General features: G+C 46.6%; 1 protein-coding gene across 2 annotated transcripts in view; it reads left to right on the top strand.

Annotated features, from left to right (window-relative positions):
- Nucleotides 1-16,828, top strand: part of PHC1 (polyhomeotic homolog 1) — a 126,819-nt gene that overhangs the window by 27,155 nt on the left and 82,836 nt on the right. The window contains exons 1-4 of one of the 2 annotated variants that reach the window (XM_086932990.1): nt 4,563-4,580; nt 5,488-5,645; nt 6,007-6,117; nt 6,238-6,315. In XM_086932990.1, the coding sequence (XP_086789116.1) occupies nt 5,529-5,645; nt 6,007-6,117; nt 6,238-6,315 (306 nt within the window). In that variant the 5' untranslated portion in view covers nt 4,563-4,580; nt 5,488-5,528. Of the gene's footprint in view, nt 1-4,562; nt 4,581-5,487; nt 5,646-6,006; nt 6,118-6,237; nt 6,316-16,828 lie in introns of those variants that run through there. The other variant, XM_086932989.1, reaches the window with a different exon arrangement.

Raw genomic sequence — 16,828 nt, 5'->3', positions numbered from 1 at the left:
CACCCTAATAATAAAGCGTGACCTGACACACCTATGCCTTAATGAAAGGAAAAAAAAGTTTGAACAGCAACAACATAAGAACACAAACATTACCTTAACCGCAGACAGTGCCCTTCCCTGATCCATAATGTGATACTGTAAACTGGCAGCCAAAGGGTTTGTGCTGCAGGGGGTTGGGCCTATTTGTCCCTAGGACAAAATACACATGAAAACTTGCTGTCCTTGACCCCAAACAATATGTCCTGGGCGTTGGGCTATAGGAATTCCACACCCCTGCATTTAGAGGGCTGGTGTGTGATCTTCTGTTTAGACTCTTTACTCCTGTTGGGTTGGGGTACAAGCACATGTAAGAGGTGAGTTATGCAGTCTTTTGTTAGCCCTGTCATCTGTGTGCGTGAGAGACAGTAAGACTCTCTCTAATAATGAAGAGGAAGGTATGTTGCTAAAAAGGTTAGTAATATGTTGTACTGGGACTTAGGAGCCCACAAAAAGTCAGTTCACATCGGAGTGAGAGGAAGGTGAGATGTGGAGGAGAGAAGGGTCACTTGTGCCAAGGAGATCAACATTCGGATTCTGCTACAACCATTGTTGTCTGGGAACTGTAGTCCAACACCCCAAGACAGTCCATCATAGGCATTACAAACTGGATATCTGAATTTGTTATGGGCGTGGTGATGAGATCACCAGAATGCAGGGATTCACGGAACGTTGCTGCTGCACTACTAATGCCAATAGCAGTATGTGTAAATGTACTGTTGGCACTGATAGCCATGTGAGCAGTGTCATTAGGACCATGTAGATGAGGAAGACGCATGACAGTATCTTTGCTGACATCTATTTCTAAGGGAGCATTACTGCAAACCAATAAACTGTAGCTTGAAGTTAACAACATTTCTGCAACTCGTAAATGCCAAGTAGGGGACTGATGCATAAACAACAGTTGATCGACAGAATGCAGAACAATGTCATACATTAACCCCAGTACAGACATTTCGGCCTAAATCCATCGTTTTTTTTTTTCACCACACCACCCCAGTTCAGGCATGTCTTCCCTGGACCGGAATCAAGCATCCTAGGACCGGTTTCTGGCTATCGGCCGTCTTCAGCCAGGATAGCTTGCATCCAGCCGCGTGGAGAGCACAGGACTCACGTCTGAGCATACCCAGCCCACTCAGGGTGCAAAGGCATCAGTCAACTAAAGTCTGTTATTTTCATGTAAACTAACAATTTATCCTAAACTGAACATTTAGGATAGTCACTACATAATCCAGTACTGATGTTGCCATGGGAAGTTAATAAACGTCAGAAGGATGGGATTTAACGTTCATTCATCTCCCATCTGGTGTGTTTCAGTGGGGAACTCGGCTTTTGTCTCTCAAGTTCCATTTCCCAATGAACCTGGGGTGGTGCAGGAGTTTGAATCTTGTTTTCTAAGAGAGCTCTGCAGATGGTTTCAGAGTGCTGCTATGGGCTCTCTGTTGTGTTGTGTCCTTGAGTTGTGGGGCCTCACGCAGACCCCTTCTGCTCCGCGGATTCGAGCACCAGCGATGCTTATGCTAGTAAATGCCACCAGTTCAATACATTGTATTTTAATCGATGATGAGACGATAGGGGCAATGGCAGTTTGTTTCCTCTGAGGGCTCTCGCTGCCGAGTCTCCGAAGGGGTTGCTTACCATAGAGCTGTTGTAAATGATGAACGGATCTAACCTGGTTTGGATCCACACATCAGTCTCTGGGGGTGTTGTGACTGCACACATGAGGCTGAAGGCCGAGGTCAACCACTCCAGCAGTTGCAGTCCCTCGACCCATGCCAAACGTCTCTCACCAACCACCCTCCTTCTATGCAGCAATTTGCATCGCCCCTAGATGCGTGATTGAGATTGTCCTGAAGAACTATTTCAGTAAGCAGCCATCTTGGTTGAGGTCAAGCTCCACCTCCATGTAGGATATTTTTAACATCTAAGCTGGAAAAGGGAAACATCTGCAGAACCAATGTTGGAAAATCACAATAATATTTCTTAGGCTGACACCAAAAGTATATCAAACTGTGCCCACTGCATCTATCTTGAATGTTCCTGAATGGTTACAAAAGACGCTATTTGAATTATGAAGGTTTTTTCCATTCACACTCTTCTCAGCGATCTTTTTTGAGTCCCATTGACAAAAGAGCTCTGGTTACCTCACAAATCTCCCCTCCACAGGCATCCGAACAGCCTTCCTGTGTCCTAAGTTCCAGGTATCTATTCCATTACACTCCTTCTCAGGTCCTCCTTTGCATGTTTGTACACCGAATGGCAAATACATGCTTAGTGTACTCCGTTCCGTTATAGGGGAACAGACTCTATCTGCATCTGAGTGAGTTGGGCTTGGTGGTATGCTTGCAAAGGCTTATTGCAGAGGTGCTTTGGGGTTTAGCTATCGTAGTACTGGTGCAGGGGCCCTCTGTACCCCAATTCTGCTACTCACTAAGGCGCAGACAGGCTGATTTCCCTTGTTTGAGTAAATGTCCATGGCTCCCTTGCGACTTCACTTTAGGTGCTCTTTGTTCAGTTTCGCCTGCAAATCAGCTTGGCAACTATTAAAGTTAATGGGTACCAAGTCACCGCCTATTTATGCTGCCAGACAATGGCAATATTTGCCACTCTGGCTTTAACGTTTAGCCCCAATCAATCTTCCTTTCTAATATTTCAACGGCCTACAAATTCAGGCAGAGATAGAAAATCTGACAGTCATTTTAAGATCTAAAAAATGTGCAGAAAATTAGCAGTGTGTTCTAAACCTGAGATGCACTAAAAAATCTTCAGGAATCAAGACCCCTTTTCTGTAAAAAACACAGTTCCGCAGATTTGGAATGCCTCAGCCGATAAGATATGTACGAATCAGTCTATGGGTGAAAGAATGGAAATGCAATGCTACAAGTTGTCATTTGTGTATCATTTTAGCAATCCATGCAATACCTGGGCAATATATTCCATACTTGTTTTGCTACTCCCATATTGTATAGCTCATTGTGTCTATGATTAACTGTCTAACGTTTTGTGAAAGGTTGGTGTGCACGTGGCACAGATACACACATTTATTAAGTGGTCCCATGTCATGGGCAAATCTTAAAGCAAGTTGTAGCTTATTAGTCAGCGGCGCTTAACATGCCAACATTTTGAAGCCCACCCTCAAAATTGGGAAAAGGCAAAACTTTGTATCTCAGCTAAAAAGTCTAGTTTGATAGAAGGTGTTGCAAAAGACATGGACCACTTGACAACACTTGATCCACTTGTCATTGTCTACTTGGATAGATGGTCAGATGTGGAGCAGGGTCGTTCAAAAGACATTACCATTCGCAGGCTGGCAGAACTGGAAAAAAAAACGATGGATTTAGGCCCAGATCTCTGTACTGGGGTGGATGTATGACATTGTTCTGCATTCTGTCCATCAACTGTTGTTTTGCATTTGTCACCCCGAGTGGGCTGGGTATGCTCAGACGTGAGTCCCGTGCTCTCCACACCACTGGAGTCAAGCTTTCATTGTTGAAGACGGCTGATAGCCAGAAACCGGTCCTAGAATGCTTGATTCTAGTCCAGGAAAGACATGGCTTGGCAGTTCAGGCTGGACTGTTCCCATGTGGCACAGGGTCAAGGCTGATTTGCATATGGCCATGTCTGAACTGGGGTGGTGTGGAGTGCAAAAAAACGATGGATTTAGGCCCAGATCTCTGTACTGGGGTGAATGTATGGCATTGTTCTGCATTCTGTCCATCAACTGTTGTTTTGCAGAACTGAAAAATAGCCACAAGCCAGGATCACCTGTGAAAAGTAGGACTGGAAAGGGTCTGTTATATGACATATTTGCTCGGAAAGACTGGTTAAATTCTGTCACACGTAGGACCAGTGATTGAATTAGTAGTGCTGGGCACAGACATGTCCGGATCATACCAGATAGGCCTCTCGGCTAAAGCAGAATATGCCATTTGTCAAACGCAGAAGTGGCATGGGAGGTTTATTGGAGGCTGTGGTAGCAGAGCAGCTTGAGGAAAGGGAGGCAATACATTAATCGGCGCTATGAAGCAGCAAGAATTAATGTATTCCCCAGTACCAAATCCTTAATGTGACCGACTTGAGCAATGTAAACATCCACAAAATGCTGTTGGCTCTGGATGGCCCATCCAAGAAATGGCAAAAAAATAGGAAAACCGGTGGCTGAAGGTGACTGCCCAAAAATACATTCTCTCTCTCTACTTCTTTTTGTTATGCATTTATTTATTTTTAGGAGTTGACTACATGAGGTTGCTCATTACAGCCAGACTTGAAAACAACTATTGACGAAGCCAAAAGGTCATACCATTGGAACAGCAACAATGATATAGCCGCTACTGGCGACTTCCTCATTTCTTACATACATGATGGTATATGTGCAACAGCACATGAGTGTGCACATACATCACTACTATATGCAATGCAGGCGCCATTTTTTTTTTATTTACTGATTGATAGTTCTGTAAAAAAATTAAATATTAAATTGGAGTAGTTCAAAGGCACTTTACAGGTCTCTCCTAGATTGAAGGTATTGAGTGGAAACGAAGCAGGTACATCTGGTGGCTGAATTGAATAGCTTCCCTACTTTCCCATTGTGTTATCCTCGGCAATTGTTTTATTTCACTTTCCCGTAATTTACTTTATTTTCACATAAAAGAGGATCTCATATTAGATTACTTCAGGATGTGTTTGTACAAAAATGTCTTGCGTTCGATTTAATAAGCTAAAACATTGTTCATGTATAATAGCATCTCCAGCCAGCCAAAGAGTGCAAACAACAACTGATTTGCCTATTAGTTCTCCTTTGGTATTGTCAGTGTGGAGGGGGAAGCATGAATGTTTCTAAATTAATGTACGAAAACTATCACTTTAAAAAAAATAAATGCTTCTCAATGCACGGATATAAACTGATGTACTAAGATGAAACGGTTCTGCATCTTAATGAAATGCACCTTTTTTAAATTTGAAGAGACTTTGTCATATTTTTACACATTTGCTGCAAGATGCCTTTATAAATAAAGGTGTTCCTAAAGTTAAGCAGTGCAGGTAACCCTAGTTACTTCCTCTCTTTAACTGTGATTAACCTTTAAATACATGCTTGACTCTACCTGTAACGTGTTTCACTGCTTTAAGGTAAGCTCATGTGATCCTCTGTGCTGGTAGTATTGTCATAGTATATTACTGGGCAATGGCCCCTAGTTCTTACCTCGCTTTTGAGTCTTGAGTTTGCTGAGGAAGACTCTTACATTCCCTCAACTGTTAATTAGGCTTGACCAACACATTTTAGTGCATTATGTGACGCTGTTAAAAATGGAGACTGTATAGACTTAGGACTATTTGACTTGTGAGGCGATAATTCCACATTTCCTAGCTACTCTCTAGCTTCTTCAGTCTAGGGTTTCTCTGCTTGTGGCCTCTTACCGCTTCTTCCACTGATTTGGCTATTGCTTGCTCTAGGACCAGGTGATCCTCACCTCTCCTTTCTGGGATCCGTCAACATGGAGACTGAGAGCGAACAGAACACCAACTCTACAAATGGCAGCTCGACCACCACCAGCGGGGGCAGTCGTCCGCAGATCTCGCAGATGTCTTTGTATGAGCGCCAAGCTGTGCAGGTGAGAGAAGAAGACAATAGATGGTACTCCTCCCATTGTGGCATTTTATCTCTCCCGTAAGGTATGTGACAGTAGTTGAAGAAGTCACATTAGCCTACCACTACTTTCATTTTCAGCATATGCGTGTCAAGCCATATAAAAAATATTCAGTATTGTCCTTCTAGTTTATCCCTTCATAATCCTCAGCTGATGCAGCTTGTCAGAGTCCACTGGTTTGGTAAACCCTCCTTAACAGAGTTCCTAATATTGTGTCCTTAAGAGGAGGTCTGGCTGGCATTACTAGTGATATCGCAATAACAGACCGATACAGATTGTTGCTACATCCTCTACTGCTGCTTTCTCATGTGACTTTTTTCCCTAGGCCCTGCAAGCTTTGCAGCGACAACCAAATGCTGCCCAGTACTTCCACCAGTTCATGCTGCAGCAACAACTCAGCACAGCCCAGCTTCACAGCTTGGCTGGTCTTCAACAGGTGAGATCCCAAGTGTTGAACGTGGAAATCAATAATTTGTGTTCCAAGAACAAAACACAAATCCTTTCTGTTTGCACAAACTTTATTTATCTTTGGGTCTATTTTTACCCTTTCCCATAGGCAAGCATTGCAGCCAGCAGACAGGCAAGCTCCCCAAACAGCAGTACAGCTCAGCAGACCACCACTACCCAGGCTTCAGTGAGTATACTCTGATTGGTTTTCCTATAAGAGATTTTGCCAACTACCAGTCAGTGGTATCCCAGAGTAGCTCTTGTTTTCTTGTAGTTCCTGTCCATACCTGAGAGCCCAGTGGTTTAGCTTCCCTGCTGCTGTTAGCAAATGTTAATTCTGCCAGTGAGCCAACGTCAATCTAGGAGAAAATCATAACCCTGCTTTTCCGATCTTTCTTTGTCACCACATAGTGTCCTGGCGAACCACAGAGAGCCAAATGTAAATTACACACCTGAGCCATTCCTTAACATGATGCTAAGCACTCACCCACCCATGGGTATCATGCTTCATCATACAGCCTGCTTGCAGTCATTTGTGAGTGTTCCATCACTCATGGGCTCTCCTTTGCAGTAGAGATTTCTTTTATCCCTATTTTGTGAAAAGTGGAATTATCTCACTATCTCAATAGGTCAAGGCTCAACATCCTTTTAATGAATTGCTGAGGTAAATAGTTTCCCTTAGGCTTTGTGTGGTTCACCAGGACATTGTGTGGTGACACAACAAGCGTTCGATTGGATCAGCAAGTTTCCCATTTCCTCCTAGAGTACTGTGGGTTCACTATGTTTGATTACAGAGTATGCACTCTGGGAAACATTAGTGACATATTGAGATGTTTATTCAGGAAATCTGCCACTGTAGACACTGGAAATCCATGCCTTTAATAGAGGGATCCCCAGATTCAGTCCACAGTTCCCCATACGCTGCCCCAGAAAACACACACACTTAACACAAGGAAACAGTGTCAGCCATACTAAAGGGATCCAGAAACGTTTTATTCTCTGTTGCCAGTTGTCTTACTTATGAGTGCTACATTTACCTAGTTGATCTTTTCCCTGTCCTACTCGTTCATTATGAGCGAATGTCCACGGAATGCTGTTTCCTAAGTCTGGCCCGACTTAATGCCGGAACAAGTGTGTTGCCTAGGAGAAAGAAAGATCAGAGTAATGAGTAAGTAGGAGCAAATATGCGCATTCAGTAGAGTAATCCTAAGAAAATACAGGAGGGCTTAGCCTTTTACTAATACCAGAGGAATAAGCACGATAGCCAAGTAGCTATAAAGTAGATTATGAATATAAGATGGCAGGATCTAGACTAGAACCACTTTTTATAAAACAAGCGCTGACAAAACAAATAGGTCTGACTTTTGTAATGATGAATACATCTGTTTTTTTAGTTTTCCGTGCATAGATGGATGGGAGAGCAAATGTGGATATAGATTGAAGAGAGGGAGGAAACAGTATGACTACAGATGGTCAGTTTCCTGGCATTGGATATAAGAATCCGAGGAGTGATAGATAACTCAATTAATTTAAGTCCTTATAAAAATACTGTTTACGATTCAATACAACCCATTATGATGTAAGCCATCTATTTAGGTTACGATTTGTGCTCCCCAAATTAGAATGTAATTGAAGCCCAGAAGTATGACGATGTTATTTTATTCCAATGCCCCAGATAGCAAACTTTTAAATACAGAGTTTGAAATCATTTGGAACCACAAATAAGCAGGGGTCTTACAGGAGAAGAGGTATCGGCTAGAACACTGATGTAACAGCAAAGGTAGGATATTGCTCATTATTAATGTCTAGTAAAAGTGATGTTCCAAGCTGCCTTGCAGACCCTGGCTGTCACAAGCGCTGAACTGACTGTGTAGTTGTTCCTCGTATGTGATATAACAAAAATATGACATACCGTGTAATGAGTCCAGGGATTCCCTTATGAGTTGCCTGGGGCTTGCGATGCAATCCAAAAGTTCTCTGCTAGGGGGTAGAGTGTTTGAGTAAACTTAGTCTTAACACAGAAGAGTGCAAGACATTTGCAAATACACACAATGGTCAATAAATTACACGCACGACTCAAGAAAAAGAACCACACCAATTTATAAAATAGTATTTTTATATATGATAAAGCATCAGAAAAGAATCGTTCAGGTAAGTATGTTTTTAAATATAAATTCTTTTCGCTTCAAAAAGTGGGCACAGTGCAGTTTTTGAGTTCTGCAATGTTATCCAGTGGATGGAAGAAAAAGTTCTGCAAACAGGTACAGTGACTTATGGAACGAATCTCCAGGAGTTAAGGTGAGTGGTGGGCAAGGTCAAAGACTGCACCAGCAGTACACCAACAGCGGCACAGGGGCGGCCAGGTGCAAGGTGCAAAGCAACCTTGGGAGCCCAATGTTATTCCATGGAGATTAGCCTCTGCGAAAAGAGGCTGCAGGCTCTCGCTGGAAGGCCAGTATGGTTAAACCAACAAGGGAGTTCAAGTCTTGCAATGCTCGGGACTTGGGGATGTCAGAGGGACTTCTTCTCCACCTTCCAGGGGCGACTGATGCAGAGGTGACTTTAGGCGTCGGGTTTTCCTACCGGGAGCAGTCGCGGTCGAGGAGGCCTGGGTGCAGAGGCTGCAGGCAGCGTCAGGTAGTCCACAAACTATGATGGACTCGAGCTCTGGGGGACCTTGTTGACCCCGCTAGGGCACTTTAACTCGGACTCTGGACGAAGGGTGCAGTGGTTGCTTCAGTTATCAGGCTTTGGCGGTTTAGCAGGCCTCAGATTCCTTGCTTCAGTGTTCCTGCAGTGTGCAGGAGAACAGTTCTGTATTGATGGGAGTCTTGGGTCTTTGTTGAAGGCAGGCAGTCCTCCCAGGGTTCTGGTGCCGCCATCTGCAGGACAAGTCGACTTCGGTGCAGTTTTCGATGAGAGATGTACACAGGCTGGCAGGCTTGGTACCAAGTTAGCTGTTCTTCTTTCCTCTCTGCTTTTGCGGCCTTCTTAAGTCATAAGGATCTATTTCTCTGGTGCCAGGGGCTCCCCTAAATAGTGAATTTAGGGGCATTAGGAGAGTGTAGGTAGTAGCCAATGGGTTTCTGATCCTTGTGGTCGCTGCTCCCCCTATATGACCACTTCTTGTGGAAAGTGGGCATCACTCTGTCCCAGAATTCCTAAGTTTGCCATCATAAAGATGGCTACTTCTGGAAAATCGTGTCCTCCTCCCAGTAGCACACCTTAAGGGTCGTACTACCCTGGGGTGGCATACCTACCTGACTGTGAGAAGGTGGCCTGATATGCAGTGCTCACTATTCTAGTGAACACTATGTATCAGTCCAGCAACCCTTATTGATGATTGGTTGTAAGTCAACCTTATAGACCAGCTATCCTAGTAGCGTGGATACGAGCAGTCTAAGGCTAAAGACTCGAGAGGGCGTGTTAAGCCAGCTGTTTACCACACATATATACCCCTTGAATACCAAGTGAAAGGACACCACACAAGTGTTATGAAAATAAACAGTTATTTATTTAAAGATCACAACAGCCCTGTACTCTTTATGAGGACAGGGTACTAAGCACAAACCAAAACTCTTACAAAAATACTTAAGTTAGCACAGTATATACAAATGCCCGAGGGGCACGGAAAACCATATACTCTAAAAGTGGAATGCGAAATTCCTAGCAGGTAAGTACAGTACTAATAGCTTTTGGAATCGCTAGGACTTGACTAGGGAATCGTTAGATTACTTCTAGGAGGCCTAGGGGACTCGGGTGCAGTGTGTGCACTCTCACGCGAGATGCGGGACAAAAGTCTATGGTAGCTAGGAATTAGAAAGTTAGTGTTCTCGGGCGAACCCGACCTGGTAGGGAGAAAACGAAAGTAGATTCTGACCCTTGGATAGTGAGGCTATGCTGGGGCACCGAAATGCCGAAGTTACCTAGCCCAGGGGCTGCAGCTGCATAGGTCTGAAAAGACGTCGGGAATCCTCGTAGATGGACCAGGAGCCGGAAGAAAAGATGCTGGCCGGTGACCAGTGAAGAAAGTTCAGTTGGATCCAAGCCTGGATCTCGAAGACAGATGACACCTGAAAGCAGAGGGGACCAAGTTCGAGACTACTAGCCAGTAGTCAGTGGGCACCAGGAGGGCACCGGATGGTAGCCACCTCGACAAGGTGAGTGGGTGACGCTTGACTCGAAGATCTCACGGACCAGGAGGCGTTGTCGGCGACCAGGATGGAGGATCGAGCTGTCCCACGAAGATAGAAGCTGTCGGCGTCGCTGGACCCAGGATTGGGCAACAAAGCCTTGGCAAATTCAAGCCCACGCGGTGGACCTAAAATGGCGTCTGGAGTGGACCAGGAGGGTCCGGGGTGCCTCTCTTGAACAAGGAAGCAAGGGCCAGCCTGGAGCAACCAGACCAGCAGTCGTGAAGTCGTTGGGCGTCGTTCAGAAGGCCACAAGCCAGCCGGCTAGTAGCCAAACAACGCGGTGCACAGCAAACAGCAGAAGGGCCCCACGCAGATCGTGGAGATGCAGGGAGGCTGATCTTGGGTGCTGGAGCTGCGCAGGGTCGGGGCTTCTCGGACCCCAAAGCACTCACCAGTGGAGGACACGGTGGGCTTGCAGTAAAGATGTCGTGCAGTCTTGGCGATCGTCGGTCCCTTGAGGTCTCGTCGCACTCACGGTTCTCAGCTTGGCTGTAGAGGTGAGTAGAGGTCAGAGGTGCCAGGGAAGCCGGGTCTCGTCGAGCTGGGTCGTCGGATTCGTGATGAAGGACTTGCAGCAGACCGCAGTGTTCTTTAGGATGGTGCCCGCTTGATGCAGGGTGACTACTCCTTAGCCACAAGGGAGAATCTTGAAGAAGAAATCGTGAAGTCCTTTCGAAGAAAGTGGTATCTTGATTCCAAAGATGATCTAATTTTAACAGGGGGCCCGCTCCCATCTTTATACTAAAAAAGGGGGCTGACCCGGTGACTAGGTCCTGCCTATGGGTGGGACTAGGTGGGGGGTGGTTACACCCCTCAGCCATGCCGGACTTCCCCAGGCCAGGGGCTGGTGTGCCCCTGGAACTGGTTCAGACCGGCCTATGCGTAGTGAGCACCGGGGTGCCACTCAGCAGTCACCTTCCTGTAAAGCCCTGCCTACCCAGGATACACAAAACCATGTCTGGGACGGTGCTAGCACCGCCCCTGACAGGAAACCCTTTGTCCAGGCTCCCCTCGCTGGAAGGACTCCCAGCTGCAGGGGGTCAGACTCGTGTCTGTGGTGGCAGCATCCATTTTGTGGAGCTGAGGCTTCAGTTAACTTTAACCGGGGTTCACAGTTACATACATGTCGTGTCCCTCTAGAAGGGTGGAATGCTAACCCCGTCGCCAGAATTGGCGAGGGGTTAGTATTCCAATTCGTATGACACCTTACTCGACATGTTTTGATAAAGCAATACCAAAGATAGCATTTAACCGCGAGGATTATAATGCACTTAAGAGTATATGGTATGCGATATCATGGAACAGCTATTAGGACTTGATTCCGCAAGCTGCAGACAGGCTCAGCTCATGCCAGAGCACCATCTCACACGATTCCAAGCACTCTGCCTTCAGGATTGTCAAGGCCTGCCATAGGAGTGACTGATAGGAATCTGTGTGTCCATTTTAGGGTTAGGTATAGGTATACTACACCTACAGCAAAGGGTGATTACACGACTTTGCCCCAGCTGTCATGCAGCCAGTTGTGTCAAATTTAGGAGGCCAGCCAGGGGTGGCATAATACATGCTGCAGCCCCTGGCAGCCCTGGGTACACCTATGCCCTGAGTTACAGGGTCTGATAAGGTGGCCCAGTACCAATTGGTAGATGCACCTAGGGTACATGAGGTAATTTAGAAAGAGAACAGCCAGGCTGTGGGTCTGATTGGCAGGCCCACAGCCAGAGAAAGTCGTAAACCAGTGAAACAAAAGCAAAAAATCTGGGTGATCATAGGATTGCAGACCCTACTCTCCTACATGACCCCCCCCCAAACTTTGGGACAATAAGCTAACCTTGACCAGGTGAGTCTTCTTGTTCTAAGTGGAAATATCTGGAGAGCCCATCGGCATTGCCATGATCAGTACCAGGTCTATGTTCCACTGTAAAGTCCATCCCCTGTAGGGAAATGGACCACCTAAGCAGTTTGGGGTTTTCACCCTTCATCTGATTTAGCCACAAGAGGGGCTTATGGTCGGTCTGAATCTTGAAGTGAGTGCCAAACAAGTATGGCCTCAGCTTCTTCAGGGCCCAAACCACAGCAAAGGCCTCCCTCTCAATAGCTGACCAATTCTTCTCTCTGGGGGTCAGCCTTCTGCTTATAAAAGCAATGGGCTGATCCTGACCATCAAAATTCAGTTGAGAAAGAACAGCTCCCACACCCAACTCAGAAGCATCTGTTTGGACAATGAATGGTTTGGAGTAGTCTGGACTCTTAAGGATAGGTGCTGTGCACATGGCCTGCTTTAGGTCATCGAATGCTTTTTGACAGCCTGCTGTCCACTGAACCTTTTTTGGCATTTTCTTACTTGTCAGTTCATTTAATGGTGTCACAATGGAACCATAGTTCCTGACAAACTTTCTGTAGTATCCAGTCAGGCCCAAGAAAGCTCGAACCTGAGTCTGGGTGGTTGGAGGAGCCCAGTCCCTGATTGACTGTATTTTGCTCTCCAGTGGCTGAACCTGGCCTCCACCTACAAGGTGGCCCAGGTATACAACCTGTGTCTGCCCTATCTGGCACTTGGTGGCCTTGATAGTGAGGCCTGCTGCTTGCAGAGCCTCTAACACTTTCCTCAGGTGGACCAGGTGATCCTCCCAGGTGGAGCTAAAGACAGCAATATCATCTAGATATGCTGCACAGAAGTCATCCAGCCCAGTAAGGACTTGATTCACCAACCTTTGGAAGGTGGCAGGTGCATTTTTCAGACCAAAGGGCATTACCACAAATTGATAATGCCCACCAGGGGTTGAAAATGCTGTTTTGGGCTTGGCATCCTCAGCTAACCTGATTTGCCAATACCCAGCTGTTAAGTCAAATGTACTTAAGTAGTTGGCAGAAGCCAATCTATCTATAAGTTCATCTGCCCTTGGTATTGGATGGGCATCAGTCTTAGTGACTGCATTGAGACCCCTGTAGTCTACGCAAAACCTCATCTCTCTCTTACCATCTTGGGTGTGAGGCTTTGGCACTAGAACTACTGGACTAGCCCAAGGGCTATCTGAGGGTTCAATGACTCCCAATTCCAACATTTTCTGCACTTCAGTTTTTATGCAGTCTCTAACATGATCAGGCTGCCTGTAGATTTTACTCTTGACTGGCAGGCTGTCACCAGTGTCAACCTCATGGGTGCACCAATTGGTCTGACTGGGTGTCAGAGAGAACATATGTCTGAAAGACTGAAGAACCTGTTTACAGTCTTTCTGCTGATGTTCAGAGAGGCTGCCACAAAAGACAACACCATCTACTGACCCATCATCAGGATTCTGAGTGAGCAGGTCTGGGAGAGGGTCACTCTCTTCCTCCTGTCCCTCATCTATGGCCATGAGCAAGCTCATGTCCTTCCTGTCGACATATGCTTTGAGCCTGTTGACATGGAGTACCCTGTGGGGACTCCTGGGAGTTCCAAGGTCCACCAGGTAGGTGACCTCTCCCTTTTGCTCAAGAATTGTGTGGGGCCCAGACCATTTGTCTTTGAGTGCTGCTGGGGCCACTGGCTCCAACACCCACACCTTCTGTCCAGGCTGATAAACAGTCAGGACAGCCTTTTGGTCATGCCAAGCTTTTTGAAGTTCTTGACTGGCCTTAAGGTTTTCTGATGCCTTCTCCATATACTCAGCCATCCTGGAGCGGAGACCAAGTACATAGTCCATTATGTTGGTTGCAGGCTTTTTGAGAGGTCTCTCCCATCCTTCCTTCACCAAACACAAGGGGCCTCTCACAGGGTGCCCATACAAAAGTTCAAAAGGGCTGTAGCCAACCCCCTTTTGTGGGACCTCTCTGTAAGCAAACAGAAGGCAGGGCATCAGGACATCCCATCTACGCCTGAGTGTTTCAGGTAGTCCATGAATCATCCCTTTTAGGGTCCTGTTGAACCTTTCAACAAGCCCATTGCATTGTGGGTGATAGGGTGTAGTGAATTTGTAATTGACACCACACTCCTTCCACATTGCAGTCAAATAGCTTGACATGAAGTTTGCACCTCTGTCAGAGACAACCTCCTTAGGGAAGCCCACTCTGGAGAACACTCCAACTAGGGCCCTTGCCACCACAGGTGCTGTGGTGGTCCTAAGTGGAATAGCTTCAGGATACCTGGTGGCATGATCCACTACCACCAGTATAAACTTGTGCCCTGATGCTGTCTGGGGTTCCATTGGACCAACAATGTCAATCCCCACTCTTTCAAAGGGTACCCCCACCACAGGCATTGGCATAAGGGGGGCCTTTGTTGTGCCACCTGACTTACCACTGGCTTGGCAAGTGACACAGGAGCGACAAAACTCCTTGGTATCCTCATTCATGTGAGGCCAGTGAAAGTGTGAGACAAGCCTGTCCCAAGTCTTTGTCTGGCCTAAGTGACCTGCTAAGGGAATCTCATGGGCCAAGGTAAGTAGGAAACCTCTCTGAGACAAGGGTACAACCAGCCTCCTGGTCATGCCAGGCTTGGGGTCTCTTGACTCAGTGTACAGGAGTCCATCTTCCCAGTATACCTTGTGGGTACCTGTGGCGTTCCCAGCAGCCTCAGCAGCAGCCGGCTGTCTGAGGGGTTCAAGAGAAGGGCAGTCTAACTGGTCCTTCCCCAGGTCTTCCCTTGAGGGTCCCCCTGAACCCAAGAATTCAACTTGATCAAGTTCAAACTCTCTAGGCTCAGTTTCCCTCAATTCTTGCAGGTCAGCCTCCTCTGAGACTTGATCCACAACCTGGGGCAAGGGGGAAGGCACAGCCTTAACCCTACTGCTCTTTTTCTTGGAAGGTGTCTGGTCCATTGTTCCAGGATCCAGCACCTGTTCAGTGGGGCATTTTCTGGCCTGTGACCTAGTCACAGCAAACACATGTGCTGGCAAACCTAACATTTCCAGATGAGTCCTCTGCTCCACTTCTGACCATTGTGATGACTCCAAATCATTGCCCAACAAACAATCCACTGGGAGGTCTGAACTAACTACAACCTTCTTTTGGCCAGTTACCCCTCCCCAGGAGAAAGCTACAATTGCCATACTATGATTGGTAGTGACATTGCTTGCATTGGTCACCAGGAATTCTGTACCTGGCATGATCTGTCCAGGGTCCACAAAGCTAGGTGTCACCATTGTGACACTGGCACAAGTGTCCCTATAGGCCTGAGCCATTTTTCCATTAATAAAAGGTGTCTGTCTGTATTTGCCCAAAGTATTGGGACTTATGTCAGGGGACATATCCATATCCCCTGTACTGACAAGGACAGCCTGAGTGAGGGTGCCAACTAAGTTGTCACTCCCCTCAGAACCCAGGGTTAACCCTACTAAACCCTTGGGAGGTGCACTACCACTGCTGGCTGTACTAGGGGGCACAGGTGCCTTAGGGGCTGCAGTGGCAGGAGTCTGCCCTCCTCCTTTCTTGGTGCACTCACTAAACCAGTGAGTTTTACTTTTACAGTATTGGCACCACCTTTTAGATTGGCCTTCTTTCTTCTTTTGGGGAGCCTGACCCCCACCCTCTTTGGGTTGTTGGGGACCTGTCGAAGACTTCTGGTCATTTTGTTCCCCTTTTGAATCTTTACCCTTCTGGTCTGCTTTCTTCTGACCACCTTGATTCTGGCCCTGGTTCTGTTTAACTCTTGTTCTAACCCATCTGTCTGCCTTCTTTCCCAATTCTTGGGGAGAGGTCAGATCTGAGTCAACAAGATGCTGATGCAACAACTGGTTCTGACAATTGTTTAAAATTTGTTCTCTCATCATCAAATTGTACAATCCTTTATAATCAGTAACCTTACTGCCCAGCAACCAGCCCTCAAAAGCCTTAGTGGCACAATCTACAAAGTCAGCCCAATCTTGAGACTGAGTTTTCTGGGTATCCCTGAACAGCACCCTGTACTGCTCAGTGGTTAGGCCAAACCCATCAACCAGTGCACTTTTCAAGACTTGGTAATCATTAGCATCCTCCACCCTTGTGGTGAGGAGCTTGTCTCTTCCTTTACCCTCAAAGGAGAGCCACAAGATAGCTGCCCACTGACTTGGGGGAACACCTTGCACAGTGCAGGCCCTCTCCAAAGCAGTAATCCATTTGTGGATGTCATCCCCTTGTTTAAAGGGGGGCACTATCTTACCAAGGTGTTTTGTATCAAAACTCCTTTCCCTATTGCTAGGTACAATGCTGCCACCAGTGGGGACTGTCCCACCCAATTGTTGCTCTCTAGCAAAGGCAAGCCTTTCTTTGGCCAGGGCAAGTTCTTCCCTTTCAATCCTCAGATTGGCTGCCTTTTCCTTAGCCTCATACATTCTCCTCTGGGGAGATGTCATTCCCCTTTGAGAGGAACGTTGAGAGCCATTGGTATGAAGGGATCTGATAGAGCCTCTTGATAGAGATCTATCTCGTCCATTCCCCACGTTAAGCTGACCTGAGAGTGGCCCCAGGGCTCCCCTAGAGTCCCTCTCATGTCTGCTTAAGTTGGTCCTGGTTAGTCTGACGACTTCTACCTGGTCCTGCTCTGCCTCA

This window comes from Lissotriton vulgaris, chromosome 7, assembly GCF_964263255.1.
Source record: "Lissotriton vulgaris chromosome 7, aLisVul1.2, whole genome shotgun sequence".
NCBI classification, from domain to species: Eukaryota; Metazoa; Chordata; class Amphibia; order Caudata; family Salamandridae; genus Lissotriton; species Lissotriton vulgaris.
This window is presented reverse-complemented; position numbering and strand designations above follow the sequence as displayed.